At 42.0% G+C, this 24,005-nt stretch overlaps 1 protein-coding gene across 1 annotated transcript in view; it reads left to right on the forward strand.

Annotated features, from left to right (window-relative positions):
- The window catches only part of CNTN6 (contactin 6), a 78,179-nt gene extending 56,027 nt beyond the window's left edge, over positions 1 to 22,152 (forward strand). Inside the window, 13 exon segments of the mRNA XM_030956667.1 lie at positions 4,176 to 4,304; positions 6,350 to 6,525; positions 6,869 to 6,986; positions 7,795 to 7,953; positions 8,047 to 8,196; positions 12,268 to 12,302; positions 12,304 to 12,339; positions 14,468 to 14,702; positions 15,202 to 15,317; positions 16,579 to 16,765; positions 20,356 to 20,468; positions 21,182 to 21,350; positions 22,019 to 22,152. Coding sequence (XP_030812527.1) covers positions 4,176 to 4,304; positions 6,350 to 6,525; positions 6,869 to 6,986; positions 7,795 to 7,953; positions 8,047 to 8,196; positions 12,268 to 12,302; positions 12,304 to 12,339; positions 14,468 to 14,702; positions 15,202 to 15,317; positions 16,579 to 16,765; positions 20,356 to 20,468; positions 21,182 to 21,350; positions 22,019 to 22,152 — 1,757 coding nt within the window.
- The last annotated feature ends 1,853 nt before the right edge of the window (positions 22,153 to 24,005 follow it).

Consider the following 24,005-nt stretch of genomic DNA (forward strand, 5'->3'; position numbering starts at 1 on the left):
AAGAATTATTATCTATAGCCTTCACACAGCCTCAAATGTTGTGAAAAGGAATGGTTTCCAGCAGGTGAGACGTGCCTTTCACAGCTTCTTTTTAAACCATTTGTCAGAGCTTGATGCAAAGCCCATTAAAGACAATATTCCCATGGCCTTCTGCATCACAGCTCCCTGATTTGGGAGAGGAATGGGAGAGGACAAAGTGCAGCCCCTCTGAACCCACCCAGGGCACACAGTCCGGGCTCTGAGGGAGTTTAGGGCAACTTTGCTGTTCTTGGCACCTGGGGCAGCATTTCACATTTGTTGTTTTTCTTCTTGCATTTGAAATGCATCATCTTGATTTTCTGCTGTGCTCTGCCCGCCCATCCCTCTCCTGACACAGACCTCAGGACAGCTGGAAATTTCTCACTTTTTTTAAACATTTTTTTTCATTCCTTTCCCCACTAAACTAATTACACTGGAGTTCTTTGTGCTGTTACACAAATTCTGCCTGAGTGTCTTATTTACTGCTCGCTCTAATTGTTGTTAGGTAGCGTGACCTGTTTCAAACAACTCAGGAGCTTTTATTGAGCAGATTTTCTCTCTGCTAAGCTCCTTTTTGATCCACTAAAAGAGCCATCCCATCCTCAGCCTGCCCAGCCATTGAAATATTGTTTCAGAGCAGCATTTCTTCAGATCAAACGTGACACTGTCAGCTCCTGAGTGGGTACAAACCCCTCTTAGTGGCTAAATGAGAGAGATGGGAATTATCAAGGTCTCAATTCATCATGAAGAATACAGGGATGAAAAATCTGAGGCATGACCAAACTTCAGTGGAAAAGCTGTAACCAGAATCCACAGGGGCCAATATGGAGCTTTCAAAGCTTCTCCCCTTTGCTATTCTGTATTTTACTGACTGGTTTTCCTGTGTATTTACCTACACTGAAGCATTTGGGGTTGGAGATTGTATTTTTTTTAGTTTTTTTGCTTTATGCCACTTCTGGATTTTAATTTGCACCTAAGAGCTTTAAGGTGCAACTGCAGTAAAAGTAACAGGTCATCAATATTTGATGGAGAGAAAGACACTGAGGTGGCTTGTTGTGAATTATTATTCAGGTGCCCAATTTATGAGCATTTGCTGATTCACACTGGAATCTCTTTGGATACTGTTTGATGAACACCATATGTTACCCAGCCACCCAGTTGCATCCCCTGTTTTATCACCAGCAGTTTTTCTGGTGGTTGGTGCAAGCTGATGGGAAGAAAAGCATCATTACTGCAAAAAAATATTGCAGAGGCAGAAGGGGAATGCTTGGAAATGTTTCTTCATGCTCAAAGCTGCCTTTGGCACAGTCAGAGGTGTGTGAGGGAGAGGATCCAGGGCTCCTGTGTTGATGCACAGCTGTGACACTGTGTTCACAGGGGTCTCAGGATGAGGGAAGGGACGAGGATCTGACTCCATGGTTTAGAAGGCTGATTTATTATTTTATGATAGATATTACATTAAAACTATACTAAAAGAATAGAAGAAAAGGTTTCACCAGAAGGTTAGCTAAGCTAAGAATAGAAAGGAATGATAACAAAGGTTGGTGGCTCAGACTCTCTGCCCGAGCCAGCTGGGCTGTGATTGGCCATTAATTAGAAACAACCAACACGGGCCAATCACAGATGCACCTGTTGCATTCCACAGCAGCAGATAACCATTGTTTACATTTTGTTCCTGAGGCCTCTCAGCTTCTCAGGAGGAAGGATCCTAAAAAAAAGGATTTTTCATAAAAAGATGTCTGCGACATGACGCCAGCTCAGTCCATGGGATCACAGAATCCTGGAATATCCTCAGCTGGAAGGGACCCACAAGGATCAGAAACTGCCCCAGGTGCCAAGATCTGGCTCCTGGCCCTGCACAGACACCCCAAATCCCACCTGGCATCCCTGGGAGGGTTTTCCAAAGACTCTTGGATACTCTGGCAGTCTCAGGGCTGTGCCCATTCCCTGGGCAGCCTGGGCAGTGCCAGCACCCTCTGGGGATGAACCTTTCCCAAAAACCCAACCTCACCCTCCCTGTCACAACTTCATTCCCCCTTCCTTATCCAAACAATCCCATTCAGCTGACACATCTCTGTATTGAGGAGGGGACTTTGCCTCCTCCTATTTTGCTCAGTTCCTGGTCAAAATGATGGATTATTAAACCTGAACTAATTCCCTCACTGCACCACGAGTGGCAAACCCAGAGCTGCTGCAGCACCTGGTGATTATTGCCAAGGAAACAAAGATTTTTCGCTCCAGCCCCAATCCCTTCCCCTCCCAGCAGCACAGGGACACCTCTGCTTGTCCTGGTCCCAAATCCACCCTGCCCTGCTCAGGAGCAGATCTTTGTTAATATCTGCTTAATTTTAATTTTCATTTTCCCTCTAATTTTATGAATTCCCACAGGGAAAGGTCAGATGAGGGTGGGACACATGGAATTAGGGGGATATAAGCCAGAAGATCACCAGAAATCTGAGTTTAGTGCTTCCCCTTCCCAGCTGAGCTGTTGGAGGGAGTTACAGGAGCAGGACAAGGTCTGATGTGTGTTCCACTTGCAGTTACAAATGTATAAATGCCAGAATGGGAAACAGAAACACACTGTGATGGGGTTTTTTTTGTGTGTTTAATGGTTCTGATGCTGCTGCCAGCTCCAACTTCTGCTCTTGTGATTGTTCATTTCCTTTAATAATTCAGTACATCACCCAATCTTATGTTGTTAGTAATAAATATTAAATACCCAAGCTGTGATGCATGAATTAGGTATTTTCTGTTTTATGAAAGGAGACTTGTATTAGAGTTAAATGTCAATTAAATGAGGGATATAAAAAATGATGCAGTGCTGCTGTGAGTGAATGGAGCCTGGTTTCCTGTGGAGTTGTGGCTTCCACTGAATTTTTTTGAGTGTAAGGAAATGTGGCATTGGGTGCAGATTCTCTGATGCCTGTTGAGGACTGAGCTTAGTGGCCAGAGGAGGTGCACACAGAGACCCTGACCCCATTTTTATGACACTTCCAGCACCTTCATGTCTTAAATTTCTTCTAAATTCAGAAAAAAAAATTGTTCAAGTTCCACATTTACCAGGTGGATGTTGAAGAACTGGGGGGGAAAACCCCCAAAATGTGAAAGAAAAATATTTTCTGTGCTGAAGTTCATTGCTAATTCAGCTGTGATTTGAAAATACTCTACTTTTGGATATGTGTTCTGTGTGATTCTGTAGAAAATCCCCCAAATCCTGAAGTCCTGCCCTTGTATGTGACAGCAGAAGGGTGCCAGGCACAGTGACAGCTTATCCCAGGAAATCACATCCAATCCTTGTCCTGACTTACATCCCAAAGCATCTCAGTAACATGAAAAACTAAAATATGAACAAGCTTAAAAATTAATTTTGTCCGTAAAAGCCAGGAGTGATCCTGAAACTACCATTAAATGCAATTTCCCCAATTCTCTGCAAACTGATCTGAACAACTCAGTGACTCCAGGGTGGTTTGAGGGCCCTGTGAGACAGTGAGGGGTTTGATTTGGCTTGTGAGGTGGCATTTGAGCATCTCAGCCAATCTGATAATATCTTTTAATAATCCTGACAGAACTCCATGGGCAGCTGGGCTCACACACAACCTTAGCTTGGCTTAGGAGCACTGGCATCTGTGAAAAAAAAATCCAAAAAAACCCAACAAAACCAAAACCATGGTAAAATAGAACACAAGTAAGTAGCAAGTTGAGTCTTTTGATTTTTTCTTGAGATTCCAGATTTTGCTGTAAGAAAGTCACCTGGAGAAGTGAATGACCAACCCCAGTTTGCCAATAAAACATTTCTAATATAGAAGTTAATAAGCAGAAGAGGTGAAAATTGGTTAACAGCTTGCTGTAGAAGAGAAAAATCATCATGAAAATATTTAAATATTAAATATTCAAATATTAAAAGTAGCACTGCATTTCTGTTACTATTCCTCTGCCAGAAGTCTTTTTCACTTCTATTTTTGTATTGTGGTCCAGGAAAGCTGTGGATTCCCCATCCCTGGAAGTTCCAAGGCCAGGTTGCACAGGGCTTGGAGCCACCTGGGATGGTGCAAGGTGTCCCTGTCCTGTCCATGGCAGGGGTGGCATGAGCTTTAAGATCCATCCAAACCAAGCCATTCTGGGATTCCGTGGTTCCATTTTGTTTGTTTTTTCCCCAGGGTTGGTGCTCCTGGAGGATGGCAGCCTCAGGATCTCCAACATCTCCAGGGTGGACGCTGGGGTTTACACTTGTGTAGCCACAAACCAGTTTGGAACTGCCAGAAACTCAGGGAACCTGATTGTGAAAGGTATTTCAGTATTTCCTTCTCTTGTGGACTGAGATGAGCTTCAAAAACCCCTTCCAACCCAAGCTTCTCTGATTTTGTAACTATTTTATTTTAATATCCTTCTTTTCAGCAGCATCAGGATGGTGCTGTATCCTGCAGCGTGAGCTCCTCCTTAACTTTGGATCTGGCAAAAATCGTTTTAATATTCACCTTCTGACAGAGCAGTTAGCACTGATGCAGCCCAGAGTGTGACTTGAGATGGGGCTGCAGCAATGAAAGCACCAAGAACTTCAGCGTTTCTGCAGCTCTGACCTCATCAAGGTTCCCTCCCCTTTCACATGTCCCATATATTGTAGCAATATGGGAAAATCCCATTAAAACATGAAAAAAAAAACCACCCCTATTTTGTTTGGCATTTATGAAGTTTATTAAAACACCAAGTAACAACATGGTATAAAAATGATCTTGTTTGCAGGGAACATTTGTTTTTGTTTCCCCTCTGGAGAAGTTTGGGCTGTTCAATTATAGGCCTCATTGCTTCAGCATTATTTTCAACTGAAATGTCAGAACTTGGGAAAGCACAGCTAATGTGCAAATTAAGTTTATTGCTGCTCATTGAGTTGTTTATTCTTTGTGGGAGAAGTCTTTATTACACCTCCAGCACTCACATCTCCCCTCTTTTCTCCTCTGGAATGGGATTTGCCATATAATGCATGTTTGCTGTTGCTAAGCAAGATAGATGGATAAGGCAGAACCAAGAGCTTTTAAGAAGCTTTTAAAAGTATTTGAGATAAAAGTTTTGAAGACAAGCCCATAAAAGAAGTAAAAAATATCACCCAGGTGAACATTCTGCATTAGTGGGGATGAGGAGGATACAACAAGAGGTGCAAGAGGATGGGAATACCATAATAAATTCATTTATTTTTTGTTATCACTACTAAAAAACACACCTCATGCCCAGCAGCCAGTGTAAGTCCCAAAAGGACAATTTTCAAGATTTATTTGGTGGAGGTAAACAGCTTCAGGCCAAGAATAAAGGAGATTTCTTATGATAACAGCAGTGTCCAAGGCCAGGTTGGACGCTGGGGCTTGGAGCACCCTGGGACAGTGGGAGGTGTCCCTGCCATGGCAGGGGTGGCACTGGATGGGATTTAAGGTCCTTTCCAACCCAAACCTTTCCAGAATTCTGTGATTTAAGAACCACCTAAATTCTGGAGCTAAGCTGTGATGAGCATTGAACTAACCCAGCTCGTGCACATTTCCTTCTCCTCCTCTCACATTATTTTCAGATCATATTAATATTGTTGAAGTGATTCTGCTCTCATTTTCTACATGTGTCTAAATTCTCACCACTTTATAACACTTGCATGCACAAAAGCTTTATTCAAGGGAATTGCTTACAACAAAGTGGTTGTTATCTCTAATCTGTCTGCCAGTCATATCAACAAAAGTGCAGCCATATAAACCCATTTCTTTCACCTTCAGTGAGCTGATGCTTCCCTTCATAAGAGCTGCAAGTTTGGGTCTCGATGTAATGGGTTAAAAATGATCAAATAAATAATTTTCCTGCCTGGGAACATCTTTGAAGCTGTAACTTGAGCAGTGCTGTGGAGTAAAGTGCCACTGACATTAATACAGATTAAGGATGTCAATGTCTGAAGTAAGCGGAGATGAGCAGCAATTTTGCTTTTGCTGCAGTTTTTGGCCAGGAGAATTCTTCAAGTTTGGAGAACCATGAGCACATTTTTAAGAGAAGTCTGTAGTTTTTGACTGAAATCATAACTATTGATTATGAGCTTTATGAAGTAGTATAATTTAGGGTGTTCCTAATATAAATATAAACTAATTTAGAGTGTTCCTCTCACATCTGCTCACTCTCAGGCACACAATGTGGCTGTGGTACTGCCATAGGTGTGGTCAAAAATCATCTCCATATTAGAGAGAATTCCCTTTATTACAGAACATTTGGGCCAGTTTGAAATAATTTCCTGAATGTTACAAACCTCCTTCAATAACTATTTTATAAGAATTTTAATTAAAATCATGTAATTTTTTTGTCTCCTCAGAAAGAACTGTGATCACTATTCCCCCCTCTGACACAGATGCAACAGTTGGAGAGAGCATTGTCCTGCCATGCCAGGTGTCCCACGACCCCTCCCTAGATGTGGGCTTCTCGTGGTCATTCAATGGCCAGAGGATTGATTTGAGCAGAGGAATCCATCACTTTGAAAGGATTGGGAGGGTGAGTTTCCCAAACTCCTTCATGAAACTCTTTGCCACAGTCTTTACACTACACGAATGTTTATCATAATTCCTCCCTCGCTGTTTGTGTGCCTGGCAAATCACTGTTTCTTTACAAGGGCTGCAAACATTTATTTTTCTTCCCTAAATTTCATAAAGGCGCTTGAGTTATTTGTGAAGCCATAATAAAAATGTCCCCATGAAAGAAACTGATGATAGCTATGAATATTTTAATTTAAAAGCTGAATTTTGTATTAATATTGAGCAATTTATAAAAATGCCCAGTATGGAAAGCATGTTGTGAGTGATTAGTTTACTTTTTTTTTTTTTTTTAATCTCTCCAGGAATCTGCCGGGGATTTGATGATAAGAAATATTCAGCTGCATCATTCTGGGAAATATGTGTGCATGGTGCAAACTTCTCTAGACAGTCAATCTGCAGCAGCAGATATAATTGTGAGAGGTATGTCTGTAAGGGAGACACACTTATCTTCTAGAGGAATTAGGAATTCTTAACATCAGCTGCTGTTTAAATAGCTCCCGAGATGTCAATTCCACATCTCAGTAGTGAAATGTTCTCTTTCTTTTACTCTTGGCCCCAAAATTGTGGCCAGAATGGTCCTGGTGTTCAGCCAGCCCAGGGGAACCTCTGCAGTTCTGGCCCGGTGTCTTTGGCACAAAATTTTGTGATACACAGATGAGAGGGAAATCCTTTAATTTCAGCAGTGTTTTTGTTTCCTTCAGGCATCTCTGGGTCACTGTGCAGGCTGAGAAAATCAAAATAACTCATTCCTTTCCCCTATTTTCAGATAATGCGAAATAATATTTCCTAACTCAGCTTTTTACTGCCAGCAGTGAGGAAATGCTGTCATGGGAGCAGGTCTGTAAACCCTAGGAGAAATCAGAAATCTATGTAGTGCACCATCCTGCATTCCTTCTGAACCTCAGTTTTGATTGAATTCAGTAGGAATTCTCAGACTGTTCAATGGTTCAACAAAAGACAACACTGGGTGCCTTTCTTTGTCAGACACAAAGAAGAAATCATTCCTTTGTTTGTAGTTTTCATGTTAGCGACACCAAGACATTAATTTTCCTGAGTCATAAAAATGTAATCCAGGCATGGAGCCATCATTTAGGGATTGTGCAGCTTTTATGACACTGCAGCTTCATGAATAATTCCTCTGACTTGAGAAAGTAAGAGTTGCCCAACCCATTCCAGCGGTGAATCTTCTCTTCCCAATACTTTCCTCTTAAAATGCTGATCGTGTCAGGCCCTCCAGGTCCACCAGAAGATGTTAAAGTTGAACATGTTTCTAGCACAACTGCTGGGTTATCCTGGAAGCCTGGAGCAGATAACAACAGCCCAGTGCAGATCTACAGTGTCCAGACCAGGACTCCCTTCTCAGTGGGATGGCAGGCGGTCGCCACAGGTGAGCAGTTCGGGACTTGCCTTGGAATTCTTATTTAGTGTGTAATATTAATTACCTCAAAAAACCCATTGCTGGTGTCATGTTTGCCTTCAGCTCCCGAGGTCATTAATGGCAGGACTCACAAGGCCACCGTGGTGGATTTAAGCCCCTGGGTTGAGTACGAGTTCCGCGTGGTTGCCAGCAACAGCGTTGGGATTGGGGAGCCCAGCAGGCCTTCAGCTCTCCTGAAAACCAAAGCAGCAGGTGAGGCCCTGCTTCCTGCCAGGCTTTTCCAGCTCCCAACTCTGGGAATTTCACTGCAGCAGAGCCACTCATTCCTACAGGGTTATTTACCCAATTCCACGGGCAGGGATCCAACGTGTTCCACAAGAACGCGTTGCTGGATGGGACTTGGAGTAACCTGGGATTGATGCCTCAGGTTTCAGCTTTTCTATTTTTCACATTCTGTGCTGCTTTAGTGTGCGGGTCTGAGCTTCATATCAGGGCATGGTGAGCTCTGTGCACAGAGCAGGGAGACAAAACAATTCCTGCTCCAGCTGGGCACCAAGGACAAATGATCCAAATCTCAGCCCAAGGGCACAAACCCCGTGGGCTGGAGAGAGAAAAACAAGCAGGGTGGGACTGCAGGGGCTAAAGCTGGAATGGGACAATGAACTGCAAGATGCAAATGGAGCAGAACTTATAAAAGAGAGACTGGTTGTGACTGGTTGTCCAGTTTGGAGCCATTTTGGTTCATTTTGGGTGCAGCCCTGGCTGGGCTCTTGTGCTGCCCAAGGTGGATCCATGGAGGAGATCCTTTGAATAAATCCCTGCTTTATTCTGTAACTCTGCCCAGCCTCTGCTCTAGGGCAGCCTGCACAAGGCATCAGGATAGTGGAAGGTGGTGGGACTGCATGGGTTTAAGGTCCCTTCCAACCCAAACCATCCTGGCATTCCATGATAAAAGCTGGAATTAGCCTATCTTCCTCCCTTTGATGTGTCCCAACCAGCCTTTCACTCAAGCAATTGGGGAGAACAATTTTTGTTCTCCCAATTAAATCCAAGTTTTTATCCTGCTCGGGGACTTGCACATGAAATGATAACTTCACTCTCTGAATGTCCCTTGGCTGCAGAGGTGTTTGATATCTGAGCATCAGGAGGAACAGGATAATTTTAACTTTGGATATTGGATGAAATAAATGACAGCATCCAAAGCCCAGTGAAACCAACAGCTTCTACTGACTCCAGAGTGGAATCCTTTCTGTCTGTCTGTCTGACCTTTACTCACTTATCTTCTGGGACTTGGCACCTCAGGGGAAGCTGCCTCATTCTTGGGTGACCAACACTGTCAGTCCTTTGACCTGCTCAGTTTGGTACAATTTATTTGCAGCCCAAACCTTTGGTTTGTTTTATGTTCCTCCCAGCTCCCTGCTTATCAACTGTCTCCCACCTATAAAATCAGTGTTTATGGGATGGAAAGTAGTAAAATGGAAGCAGCTTTTACAATCCACTTTCTCTTCTCTGTTTATCTCATTTGCCAAGCTCTGAAGTTTGGCAAGCTGCATTTCAGGACAGAACTCAAAATACAGTATTGTACATTATACAGAAGAAAACACATTTCTTTTAGAATGTGGAATCAATTTGTTTCTGGGAATAGAGTCCCAGAAGGTTTGGATTGGTAGGGACCTTAAAGACCATCTAGTTCCAACCCCAGTACCTTCCAGAGGAGGTCAGATTTTTTAAATTTCCCAGCAGAGTATCTCAAATGAATATTCTCCATTAGATGATTGATCACAAAGACCAAATTAATCTTGCGAAGGTTTTTGTGGCTGTTACTACCGTGGGGCTTTGTAAAGTGGGATATTCAAAACTAGACAGGCAGTGAAAGCTTTCATCTTTTAAAGCTTTTATTTATTTATTTATTAGAGGGATTCACAAGACTGGGGCAATGAGGAGAAAGAAACAATAAAATTATTGTTATTTATCATGGCAATAACACAAGGAAGATTATTTCTGTACAGTGTAGCTCTGAAGTTTTACAAAAGGGACAGAAAGACTCACTTCAGGTTTTAGCTGCTTAACTCCTTCACTGCTGTAAATCCCTGTCTGAAAATGTTGCAGTGAAGTGGAAAATATCAGTTTTAATAATTTTTTTAGTCAGAAGAGGAACCTGAAATCAGCAGGGCAGTGTGGACAGCAAATACCTGGCCAGGAAAGGGTGAATTTGAGCTGTTGTAATAACTATTTTGCCAGCTAAAATCTGAGCATTAGTAGATTTGTGAATGCAAATGAGCCACTGTTCATTTCATTAAAATGGAGCTGAGAATTAATTGAGCCTCTGTTGGTGCACTCAGCTGTAAATTTTCATCTGTTTCTCAACTCTGACCCAGTTGAGGCTCTGCTGAGCTGCAGCACAAAATTCTCCCCTTGCAAATGTAGCAAGTACCAAACACATTTAACACATGAGCTAATTGAGCATCACTTGGTTCATGAAACAGCGAAACACCAGGCTTGAAAGTTTGTTTTGCTGTCTCCATGCAGTTCTTGTCAGTCTGAGATCGTTTGCCTCTGATGTGCCCAAAGACATTGATTGTGAGTGACAAAAATGAACAGCCCTGTGAAACCCTGCAGGAGAGCCCAGGCTGTTTGCTCTTAGACTCACTCTTATGGCTGCACAGCAAAATTATTCTGAAATTCCTCCCATTTCTAGAGGATGAAATCAGATATTTATTATGGAGTAGAATCTGGAAATTATATATAATTAATATATTTAATTATATATATTTATTTATATATGGACTAGAATCTGGAAATTCTATAAAATTCATATATTTTATTATATTTAATATAAAATATATTATGGGCTAGCATCAGTTTCTGTGAACTTTAAGGACTGTTGCTTTTATTGCCACCTCTGAAGCTGGGTTAATGCCTTTGTCAATGGGAAGGACAAGAAGATTTGGCAAAAATTGCCCAAAATCTCTGAAAAAAAGGCTTCTGAGAGGCAAACATCCTTCCTATTTCTCACCCTACACATCAGTTTTTCAGACAGTGAGAGCTGAATGAAGCCAATGACAAAACAATATTGAAATATCTGAAAATAAGATTTGAAGATGGTACCACCAAATGTCCTGTAGAGGGTTCCTGACTCTGCCTATTCCAGGGATGTCCTCCTCTCTTATACTTCTCCAGCAGCTGAAAAAGAACATGAGATCATGGAACCATAGAATGGGTTGGGTTGGAAGGGACCTTAAAGATGAAATATAAAGCAAGAGGCAGGAAATGCTGATATTGTCTTTGCCTCTCCACCTTCAACCTCAACAAAGTTCCCTGATCTCAGTCCTCCACCTCTGATGCCACACACCTGTGGAATGCTGGAGAAATCCAACTCTCATCAACCAACTTTTGAACTTACAGTCTTGGGAGAAGGAGAAAAGCAATTTGTGAGTTCTGAATTCACTAAGATAAGCATACGACCAATTAAAAAAATTAATATATTGCTCCAACAACATGTTTACTGAACAAATGCATAATTAATAAATCAGTAGTGTTGCAGCTACAGTCTGAATGGAACATCATTTTGCCAATTAGTTGATGAGGCATAATAATGTCAGATACTTGATGCTCCCGGTTCTTTAATTAATTTTTTGAACCAGGGTACTCATGTATCAAATTCATCTATGGCTTCAGCCTTAGAAAACGTGTAAACATCATTTCAATTCATTTCAAATGGGCCGCTGTGCAATGTAATCCCTGTTCCATTGTTGAGGGGCTGCAGGTGAGGTAGGAAATGCTCTGATCACCCCCTTGGAAAGACCTCCAGGATCACTGAGTCCAACATTTGGCTGACCACAGCTTTGTCCAGAGCTGGACACAGCACCCGAGGTGTGGCCTCAGCACAGGAACAATCACTGCCCTGCTCCTGTGGCCACACCTCTGCTGATCCAGGCCAGGTGACCTTGGCCTTCCTCCCCACTGGGCACACCTGGCCTCGTCTTCAGCTGCTGTCACCAGCACCCCCAGGTCCTTTTGTGCTGGACCTCTTTCCAGCCACTCTTCCCTCATCTTGAAGTCCTCCACGGGGCTGTTGTCAATGGTTTATGTGGTTTATGGTTTATGACCCAAGAACAGGACCCTGCACATCACCTTGTTGAGCCTCACACCCCTGGTCCCAGCCCATGGATCCAGCCTGCCCAGATCCACACTCCCACCCAAATTAGTGCCAGCTGTGAACTTCCTGAGGCCCAGATTAGCCATAAGGACACTAAACAGGGCTCGCCCCAGGGCTGAGCCTTGGGCAAGCAGCTGCAAACACCAACCCCTTTTCTCCTCCAGTTCCTGTGGTGGCACCCACGACCATCGGCGGGGGAGGGAGGGAGCCGCTCCGAGCTGGTCATCACATGGGAGGTAATTCTGAACTCATTAAACCTCAGATGTCCAACAGGGATAAATCTGTGGGTGAAACCACAGCCCTGCTGAAATCCAAAGGCTTTTGGTCGCCGGCTTTGGTCGAGCCTGGATTTCACCCTGGATGTGGAGAGCAAACAGCCTGTAAGATATACAGCAAGTTTTCTGTGTTACAGGGAACAATTTGTGAAAATAAACAGTTTAAGAGGCATGTTGTAAAGATGTTTAGAAGTCTGCATAACCCTCTTATCTCCATTGTACAGGAGGTGCTTAACACACTAATCTGCTTGGCCATTTTCTGCATTTACATTTTTCCTACTTTTGTTTACATGTTTTCCATTCTGGAACACTGTGCTGACAAGACATATCCTATTATGCGTTAAAGGAGATGAGCCCTTTAATTCTGCAGCACTCCAGCGAGAGCAGAGAATACACATTTCCAGAGCAGTTAATGCCAGACAAGTTGCAAAGGGTGAGTGCAGGTCATTTCAGAGAGTAGAAAGTGAGTGCTGTGGGAAGGAGCCTCCTTTTCCAGCCTCCCAGCAGCTTCCCACAGGCACTGGGATGAAGGCAGGCAGCCTCTGGCAAAGCCTGCGAAGTGATGGGGTAGCTGCCTGGTCAAAAAAGTGAAAAATCAGATCAAAAGAAATTTTAAAAAATCCCCACTAGATAAATAACATTGCTGATGTTTTCCCCTCCCTGTGCTGCAAACAGAGTGAAATTCCACTTTCCCTGGACTAAGTTTTCCTCCATCTGCACCTTTCACTCTTTTGTTTCATTTTCTCCTCTTTGGGAGCAGAAGAAAATAGAAAACAACCTGAGAGATCTCAATCAAATTATCCTGTTGGACTCCGTAGTGTGTCCCGAAAACAATCAGAAGAAATCCTAATTATGGCCAGCAAACAACACTGAACACAACTCTGCGGCTTTCTGTGATGAGCTCACTAAATGTCTTGATTAAATCTGAGGTCACAGAAGCCTCAAAAACAAATTAAATGCTCTAGAAAGTAGCTTGAACTCCTATAAATCCCCAGTGAGGCATCATCCCTCACATTTAACTCTCTCAGGGCTGGCAAAGAGATGGAAAGGGGAATATTGGTGTTGGTAAGACGCTGAAGGACAGACACGTGTTACAGATGCCAGGGCAGGCTTATTATCAGTATTTTTGTTATTGGAATTAGAAGGAATTTATGATAAAAATAACATAAGTGCCCTGAAGTGTTCTGAAGTGCTTCCAGATTTTCCCTATCATCTCACACTGTTGGTGCTCCCAGGAGTTTGCAGAAGATGTTGGGGCCAGGACTCAGGTCCTGACCCTTTTTCTGTCTTTTTGCACCATTTTCCATGCCTGCTTTTCCATGCCCCTTTCTTTGATGCAAGCCTCTTATATAAATGCAGTTTTACTGAGAAACACTTCCTTTCTCCATTTAATCCTGATTTTATTTCATAAACATCCTCTTGCTTTGAGAACGTGGAAGTATTTTTATCCCATGAAAAACCAAACTTCATGCTGGACACGGTGTTGCTGTAATTGCCTTTTCAGTTTGAGCCTTTCATACGTATCTTGACATGAGATTTTATTAATAGAAACATTAATTTTGCCATGTTGACTTGCAGGAACATTTCTGTTCTGAGAACTTAAATAAGAATATGTTCATGCACTCGAGGCTTTCTCCTTGCTGAAAAAAATACATCAGTACTGTACTCAGAGGCAGGCAATTATACAACTGACACACATTTCTTTGTATACATTTGTTCCTTCCCAGCTCTTTTTTTCCTTTAAAATCATTTATTTAAAATTAGCATTCCTATGCCCCTTTGGGGAAAGGAAAAAATCTACAAGCTACAACTTGTACTGAGTGAAATGCTTTTAATTTTGTGGACTTCATGCCTGAAAGAGACAACTTTAATGGAGCTGATCAGATCTTTTGTTTCTAAATTGATTGCCACGATAGATTTATTATTTTGATTTTTATTTCAATATTACATTGACGGATGGGGTAAACATTATTATCTTCTCCAAGGCACAGCCAACTAAATCAATAGCACTAAAATACAGTCAGGGACTGAAGATTCAATTAAAACTGTGGATATATGCAAACCTTTATTGACTGCCTTGTCACCACAGCCGGTGTCCGAAGAGCTCCAGAATGGGGAAGGCTTTGGCTACGTCGTCATGTTCCGTCCCCTTGGTTCAACAACCTGGACCAAAGCTGTGGTGGCCTCGGTGGAATCCAGCAAATACATTTATAGGAACGAGAGCATCACACCCCTGTCTCCTTTCGAGGTCAAAGTTGGTGTCTACAACAACGAGGGAGAAGGGACCCTGAGCTCCATTTCCATCGTCTACTCAGGAGAGGATGGTAACACGAGTTGCTCTTAGTGGGAATGGGTGTGTAGCAGCAATAGGTGAGATATGGTCAGGCAGATGTCATAGGGTGTTTAAGGGCCCTGCTCAAACCTGCTCATTGGATGTTTATAACAGATGTGAGGCAAGACATGGGAATCTGAACTAAAAATAGCAAGGGGCAAATCTTCAGAATGATTTTCAGCAGAGGGCCTCTTTCAACTCATTTGTCCCCAAGGTGCTCCTGCTGAGTGTGTTGGGAAAACTGGGAGACACTCAAAGGTGTTGCTCTCAGAGGGTTTGGTTCCTCAGACCACTCAGTGTGGCTGATCTCTGAAAGTCTGCTCCAGCAGATGGGGAACGGACAATTCTGAGAACAGGTTTTGCTGACATCCCACCATAAGTGGAGAGCAAACCTCGTGGTTACACCAGGGGCTCTTCCTGCTGTTTCCCCTCCCCTTGCACTGTCCCTGTGGTCACAGCATGACCCAGCAGCTCTGTTCTCCCTGTCCCAGAGCCACAGATGGCCCCGGCGGGCACCTCGGCGCTGAGCGTGTCGGCGGCGGTGGTGGAGGTGTCCTGGCGGCCCATCCCCTGGAACCGGCACACGGGCAGGGTGCTGGGCTACGAGGTGAGGGGCTGGGTGATGAGGTGAGGGGGTGGGCTACGAGGTGAGGGGCTAGGTGATGAGATGAGAGACCGGGCTACGAGGTGAGGGGCTGGGCCACGAGGCGAGGTGCTGGGCCACAGACTGAGGGGCTCTGACACCTTGAAGTTGTCCCTTTCCTATCCAGAATCTTTTTGACCTCCTGGTTCCTCCCAATTAACAAACTGCTGCTTCCAAGAGCGTGGAGCTCTTCCCCTGGCTCTCATTAGCAGCAAGCCACCTGAGATAATCAGGAGGGTTTGCAGCCCAGAACTGCAGCTCTGTCACAGATTTTCTGTGCTCAGATCTGGGGACAGGCACACATGGCACTGCTGACAGAGCAGGGCAGGATAAATGTCCTCCAGCACTACCAAGAGCTTGTGCTGTGGTGCATTGAAAGGCTTTTAACTTCTCCCTTCTCTTAATACAATCATTTAAGTTGGAAAAGACCTTTAAGACCATCAGGTCCAACCATTAACTCAAACATTTGAAGAGGGCAGTGGAGGAGTCCCTATCCCTGCAGGGATTTAAAAGCTGTGTGGATGCAGCACTTGGGGACATGGTTTAGTGCTGGCCTTGGCATTGCTGAGTTAATGGTTGGGCTTAAAGATATTTTCCAACCTAAATGATTTCATGATTTTAGGATTAAGTAGTGTCAGATATCATTCCTGGTCATTTTACTTGCATAGTGAAGCAATTTATTTATTTGAAGATAAGAGGAAAACAAGTCAAAAACACTTTAAATTCTGTGCTATCATTGCGATGTATAAATGAAGGTAGTAAGGGTCATGTACAGTCCAAAAACCTTCCTAAATCAATTACTCAATAAAAAAAAATAGCAAGTCTAAGTAGGTGTCACTGAATCAAAACTAGAGCCAGGATACAAAATAATTAAAAACCTTTGAGATGATTGAGATAAATGCTCTTTTGTATCTCTTAAGGTTTTCTTTCATTGTGTTCACCCATAAAACCAACAAAGCTTTTATCATTCCTTACCTTATCAAAGGTTTCCTTCTGGACATCTGTAAATATAAGGATTTCATTTAGTTCCTTAATTGGGATTCAGTCTCTGAAATGTTATTGCTTCTCTATAAATATTCATGCCTGGGTTTACATCCTGCTAGATTGGAGTACAAAAAAAATCCTGTATTCCTCGAAATCTTCCTTGTCAGCATGTCTGCTTCCCAGCCAAGCCTCTAATTGCTGGAACACAATGAATCGCCTGTTCTTTGTTCTCGCTTTTTAGGTTTTATATTGGATAGATGATCCCAAGGAAAGCACAGCTGGGAAGGTCAGAGTCAGTGGGAATGTGACAGCCAAAAACATCACGGGCCTGAGAGCTAACACGGTGTATTTTGCAGCAGTCCGAGCCTACAACACTGCGGGGACAGGGCCCTCCAGCACCCCCGTGAATGTCACCACCAAAAAATCCCGTAAGTATTGGATTTGGCACAACAAGGGTGTCACTTTTCTGCTGAGAATGACACAGGAACAGGTGGGAGGCAGTATTGTAGGAAGAGCAAAAGAAGGTTTTATTCAAGAGAACCACACGGTTTTATAGAGTGATACGATAGATTCTATTTGATTGGTTAGTCAACAAAAACACCTTTTTCATACAATTCCAGGGAGTTGTATGAATTGAGAAGAACAGAAAGACGAAGTAGAAAAACACCACCTGTAGATTGTGTCTACTTAACAAGTTATCACACCCTTACAACTCCTTGAAAGTTCTCACAAACCGCTGTGAGAAATGTTTGCCTTTTCTCTCTCTCTGTCCCATAGTATCCCCACAAGGGTCCCAAATTCCCAGCTGGGACAGGCACATTCCCCATGACCCATCGCTGCCAAAGGCTTCAACAGCAAGGAAAACTAAATCCCAAATTTCTTCATGAGTCAGACAACAAAATCTGTGACTGAGAAACCTCCTCTGGTCCTAAATCAGTGCCCATGAGGCAGGATTTCAGTTTGCCCTGGAAGAGCAGCCCCCTTGTTTTCAGGGGATTCCAGAGATGCAGAGCCAATAAAGGAGGGAAGTCCCACAGGTCAGACAAGAGATTCTGGGGTGAGGCTGTGTTGGTTTGGGGATTTTAAAGGAAGATGTTGAAGGCACCAAATACTTTGCACTGCAGAGCTCAGCATAAGGGATACATTGCTATAAATCCAATTTAGTTTAGTTTTTATGTTTTTTTTTTTTTTAATTAATAGTAAAAGTAAAACCTTCTGCTGTTTTGTTTTCCTTGGACTCTATTTTCCCAGTAAATTATTGATCAGCCCTTTAGCATAAAAGGGAAATATTTCTCCTGAGTTTCACCAATTTTCCTCTTTTCTATATTCTGTTCCATGCCATTGCTCCAAGTGCAAGATAGGAACAACTTGTAGAATGAGTTAATTGATTTTTTTAATTACCACACAACTGATATTTATTGTAAATAAAACAATCAAAAATAAAGCCAGAGAAGATATTTTTGAAGGGCTCAAACAGGACCCATCATTGGAATTGTCCAAGACCAGGCTGGACAAGGTTTGGAAAAACCTGGGATGGTGGAAGGTGTCTGTGACCATGGCAGGGGGTTGAATGAAATTAAATTTAAGTGCTATTCCAACCCAAACCATTCTGTGATTCCATGACTTTCATCACAGTCCATTTTTCAACAGAAAATAGATTCATCTCTGGGAATTCTTCCCTCTATTCCTATGTGCATCTGAATGAAAGACAAGTTAAAGACATGGCAGTCAAATGACAAAACACAGAAGGAATAAATTTGCTTTTGTTTTACATCTACTTTATCTTCTGTCAAATTCAGGATTGTACTAATGGTTCATTTAAAAATTAAAGTCAAAATAACCTTTTTAATATTTAAATATATAGATTAAAATTTCAAGCTCTGTCTGTGGAAGATGCAAGCACTTGCAATAAGAGAAGAGATAATATGTCAAGAGAATATAAACAATGTGCATCTGGAGCAGGAGATGGAGCTCCAAAGTAATAGCTCTGTCTTCCTGCTCAGCATCCAGCATTCCTGCAGCCTTCTGCTCATCCCATTATTGCAGGGACTCAGCAGAGCTGAAATGATCCTTCCGCCAAAGAGGTGCAATTCTGATTGAAGTGTTCTTCTCTAAGATCAATGTAAGGTCTAAGGTGACATCCTGGTTTCAGTTAAAAGTACTTAGGGAGGTGGAACTGAGGTCCTCAAACCATGGACATGGCTCCATAAAGATCTGTACTCTTCTGGTTCTTTACTTGTATGGCATGGATTGCAGAAATTCCACTTCCTCTTCCCTCTTCCCATTCCTTTTCCTTCCCCCTTCCTTTTCCATTCAACTTCCTCTTCCTCTTCCTTTTATTTTTTCATCTTCCTCTTCTTTTTCCCTTAAAAATAGATACATATACACATGAAATATATCAATATTACATATAGATACTGGAAATACTTGCATGGATATACCTCAGCACAGTACAGCAACAAAGCCAAGTGTTACCTAAACCATGACAATAACACCAGCACCTCAATAAACTTAAGCAGATATTTGGGATTTCTATTATTTTTGACAGCATTAATTACAAGGAATTCATTGAGGAAATGATCTGCCAATCTTAGACCTGGAACTGCTTGGTTTTGCTAGCAGATATTCCTATGGATTTGGGAAAGTGCTCTTACCATTTATTCTGGTTTCCGGCTGGAAAAAACCCCAGATAATTTTGTTTTGCAAATCCTCCTGTGGTGCTTTTTCAGCCCCAAGATCATGAATTAACATAGCTTTAAGTTTCTATGTCAAAAAGCTTTGGTCAAAGCTGTAATTCACCCATTTTTGAGTGATTTCAAACCTCTTCAGAGTGCACAGCCAATGAAGTATTTGACATCCTTTGCCTCTTGTGACTATTTTGTTATCAAATTCCATATATAAAATGTTTCCTGAAAGCAACAAAGTGCTTTCAAGCCATATTTAAATAAGTTTGATGTATGTGAGAGTAGACAAATGTCTTCATAAAGAAATTAATCTTTCCCAACACTGACAGTGTGGCTGATGGAAGGACATCCCTGGATATTCACCTGGGAGATCCACCAACACCTCGTTCCCTACCAGAGGGATGGATTAAACTTCTCCAAAACTACAAGGCAGATGGATATGAAACAGCAGCACCCATCCATTTGTTTTATCTCTGTGAGAAATGAAAGAAATTATCACCAAATCAACTGTTCCTTCCAAGTGGCATCCATCACTCACCAACACACCACGGGGAAGAGGAGGATCCTAGAGTTAAACAATTTAGAATCGGGGCTGGAATGTATTTCTCCAGCTCTCTCCTCATTTTTCCGCTCTGTTTCAATCCTCCTTTCCTGTGCCACCAGCCAGCAGGCCTGGGAGGATGTGCCATGGATCAGGAGAGAACGTGTTGGCCTAAATCCGAGCTCAGTTCAAAGGCTCAGCTCCACCCTCACATGTTCACACGGGATTCAATTCCAGTCACTTGTAGGCAAATTTTCAAAGTCCTCGCACTTAGGCATAAAAAGCCTTTGAAAAAAGCTGCTCTCAGCCTATTGTGCTGAGAATTTCTAAAATCCTACAATGTTTCATGGTGGATCACATGGAGACTTTCATGTGCAGCTCTTTGTAACCTGTCCTGGCTGATGGAAATCTTGGCGTCTGTAGTTTGCTCTCAGTTTTAGCTTTTTCTGAGATCCAGACAGCAAAACATCCTCTAGGACATGGAAATACAGAGGGAAATAACATTTTCCTTCCACAAAATCTCTCAAATATAACTTGAACTGTCAGACACTGTCAGGCTGTGCCTAATTTTGCAAATGAAGCCTCACAGTAAGAGGTTCTGTGCTATGAATAGATCTTTATTCTGACTAATACCAGAGCAATGATGGACTGGAAAATGGTTTTTTGCTCTTTTAGGTTGGAATCACCCAAGCATTTGCTACTCCATATCAGCAGCTCATTCAGCTACACTATGAAAATTAATACTCAGTTTATCTCGTTATTATCATAATCCTTTTTATTTCTTTTTTTAAAGCACCAAGTCAACCTCCAGCGAACATCGCCTGGAAGCTGACAAATTCCAAAATCTGCCTGAACTGGGAGCATGTGAAAACAATGGAGAATGAGTCTGAGGTGTTGGGCTACAAAGTAAGTGATTTCTTTATCTCATCAGTCAGATATTTTGGTTACAATACAGTTACAGAGATGGTGGAAAGTGAGTGTTCATTACCTGGAACACTGATTTTTCTGGATTTATTGGGATGGTTGGCTGATGTTTGTACAAATATTCATTCAGAGTAGGACTTTATCCCAACAGAAGGATTTTCTGTCCCCAATCCTGTATTTCTCTTGTCCTCTTGTAATCTTACTTACCTAAAGTTTCTTGCTTTCATATCTCCAGGGAAGGAGTTTCACAAATATATAAGAAATAGAGAATAGTCTTTGAAGCATTAAAGGCAGTCATAAACCACATTTAAACATTCTCACTCTCTGGCAGTTCATAAATGTACCTTTAGAAAAGAGACTGAAAGATACTCACACAAAGATCTATGTATGAACCAAAAAACCTTCCCATAAATCTACTTTTAAAGGAAATACAAATTTATTTTAAAGTTTGGTTTCAGTGCAGAATTCTTTGATTATCCTTGGGTTCTAGGAAACCACCTGCTGTGATACCCACCCCAAAATCCTGCAGAATTTTTTCCCCTGTTTAAATTGCTGTTAACACCCTGCAGGATGCTGAGAGTGCTCAGAAATCTTTGGGACACGACAGAAAAGTGTCTCAGTACCCCACGAAAAAAAAACATTAAAACTTAAAATTAAATGAAATAACTCTTGTTTTCCAATCCCTTTCTGCTTAGATTCTGTACAGACAGAACAGGCAGAGCAAAGCCCATATCCTGGAGACAAACAACACTTCAGCTGAACTTCTGGTCCCGTTTGAAGAAGATTATCTCATCGAGATACGAACCGTCAGCGATGGTGGCGATGGCAGCAGCAGTGAGGAAATTAGGATTCCAAAAATATCGAGTAAGTGAGAGAATTTTTTTTTTTCCCCTCTGAATGCTGTTGCATAAGAAGAAATCTGTGCCTCTAAGCACAACAGATTCCCAGATTGTCCCTTGCCATAGGTGTCCTCCCTCCTGGTGCTTTTTGGTGCTGGCGCCTATAAATTTGTCTCTGATATTCTGTCATTCATTAGAGGAGAGAGTGTTTTGCTCCACACCTTATTTTTAGTGCAGGTCTCCACTGCCCTGGCATGCAGAGCTCAGGGAAGCACACAGGAATAAGATTTCTTGGGAAAGTCAAAGTTCTCACACATAATGTGGCCCTAAATCTGCCCTGGACAGGGGTTTCAGCCCTGTCCCATGGCTGTGCTGGGTGGGCCAGGGTGCAGCCTCTGCTCTCATAAATAACTTATTATTCATAGAAAAGAGAGCATTTTTATATTTATATTCATAGTTTGTTTTGCAAAAAAATAGTCAAAACCCTCTTGAAGAAGACACCCTTGGGAAAGGTGAGATCCAAAATCCTACTCCACTAAATGACCACTATAGTTTAATAAACAAATGAATATAAATTACATTTGTGGATAATGTTTCATCTTGAAAAGAGAACAGAGATTGCTGTTGAGCTAAAACGTAAAGAAAAACTAATTTTTGACACAGATTTACCTCAGTCTGTTTATATTTTAACAGGTTTAAGCTCTGGAGCAATGATGTTATCCCAAAGGATAAACCATACATTGGCATCTGGGATCCTGCTGCTGAGTTCAGTTCTTCTAAACCCTTTTCCTTGCTGGTTCCAGCAATGCTCTGCCATGGACTTCTAAAAATAAAAAGTGTAGATTTTATCTTAATTCTTCACCATAACCAACATTCCTGAGAAAAATCAGCACTGGGGAGGGGGAGGGAGGAGGAAGTGGTCTGTCATTAAGAAAATATTAGGCGTCAGTATTCCATGAATTTTTAAAAATAGGCTTGGAAATGAAGGGGTAAATCAACATGCATTAATTAAACGGAGTGATGCCAAACCTAATTTGGGATTGACACGTGGGTGGTCTCAAATTTTCTCCAAGCAGTTGTTATTGGAACAGCATTTTAATGGAATGTCAACCTGTGCAAGCTGATGCCACGGAGGGGAGCAGGGATTTAAAACTCTTGTGATGTGGATATTATTTATCTCATGTTCTTCGATGTATCCTGTTAAAAAAACCCCACTTTCAATTAAATAAAAGCTATTTGTTTACGTTTTGCACTCGTCTGTATTAGAGGAGGTGTCATAAAACACATTATTTGAAGTACCCTGTGCTATTTTCTGCAGAAAAGGGGAATTTATAATGAAACTTATAAATAAAATGAGTCTCCTATGGACCAACCCAAAGCCCAGTGAATTCCACAGAAAAACTTTCAGTGGCATCAGCAGGCCTTGAACCAGAGCTGAAATAGCATCACCTTTTATACCATCAGACACTTCACATATTCTCAAATCCATTTAGAAGACTTTTCCATGCAAAGACTGCTCTGATCAACAGAACTTCCAGAGACACTGAATATTTTCTGAGGGAGAACTGAAATCTAGCTGTCATTAAGCAGGATCAGTTGCTCTCTCCTGATTTTGTTATTCTTTGCCGTGGCTTGAAAGTGTAGATTCATCTTTGAGTTGGGCGTGAAGGTAAATGAGAAGAACATTGATTTTCATCATCTTGAAATATAAATAAAAGCAGCTAATTAAGCCCTTCAATCTCCTGAGTCCCCAGAATGACAAATTAAACACCAGAGCTTGGCTTTCAACTCAGGAGATGCAGCTCAACACTTGAAACCACGCTCCTGCCAGCTTGAACTACACCTGATAAAAGGTGTTTTTTGCCTGATGTCGTTACTGGGAAATCTTTTCTTCCTTCTCACTTTGCTCTGAAGTTTATTTTCTTTTCCCACTGTCAGATCCATGTTGTGTCATCTTTGTAAACATTTATAACTACGAGATAACCAAATACCCCAAATATTTTTAGAAAGGAGACTGTTGGAATGGAGGTGAGGATGTGTCAGCAGATGAATGAGTAAAAGAAGTTCAGCTGAGCATGGAAATCCTTCAAAGAGCACATTAAACCATGTTGGTTATCCATGGTCATGGCAATGGGAATTCACCGAGGAAGCTCCAAAACTTTGGTACCTCCTCAAGGTCCCTGCCAAGCCAAACCTTTCTCTGATTCTCTGATTCCTCACAGAGCCCATGGGCTGGTCTGGCAGAAAATAAACTCAAAAATTATAAAATCATTGTGGAACCACATGGTACAGATTGATGTCCAAGCAAATAACTCTTCACAGGATCATGCAATGGTTTGGATTGAAAGGGACATTAAAGATCTCTTCCAGCTGGTGATATTTACTAACCCCCAGACTGCATTCAATAAAATATTTTCTAGAGGTCAGTCCTATTTGGTTTTGAGAGAGCTTTCTGCATCATCCCTTCCCAGCAGGTGTCCAGCAGGACCTCTGCTCACTGCCAGACCTTCTGTGCCCATTAAACAACAGGTACCTTTTATTTCCCTTCATTAGACTGAACCTGAAATTCTTACATTTCATAACATAAATGTAATTCTCTGCTAACTTTACCCAAAACATCCTTTTATTCAAGTGAAAAGAGATTTTCTGCAGAGCAGTTACAGCTCAATAGAATGCCTGA

This window comes from Camarhynchus parvulus, chromosome 12 (assembly GCF_901933205.1).
Source record: "Camarhynchus parvulus chromosome 12, STF_HiC, whole genome shotgun sequence".
Lineage (NCBI taxonomy): Eukaryota > Metazoa > Chordata > Aves > Passeriformes > Thraupidae > Camarhynchus > Camarhynchus parvulus.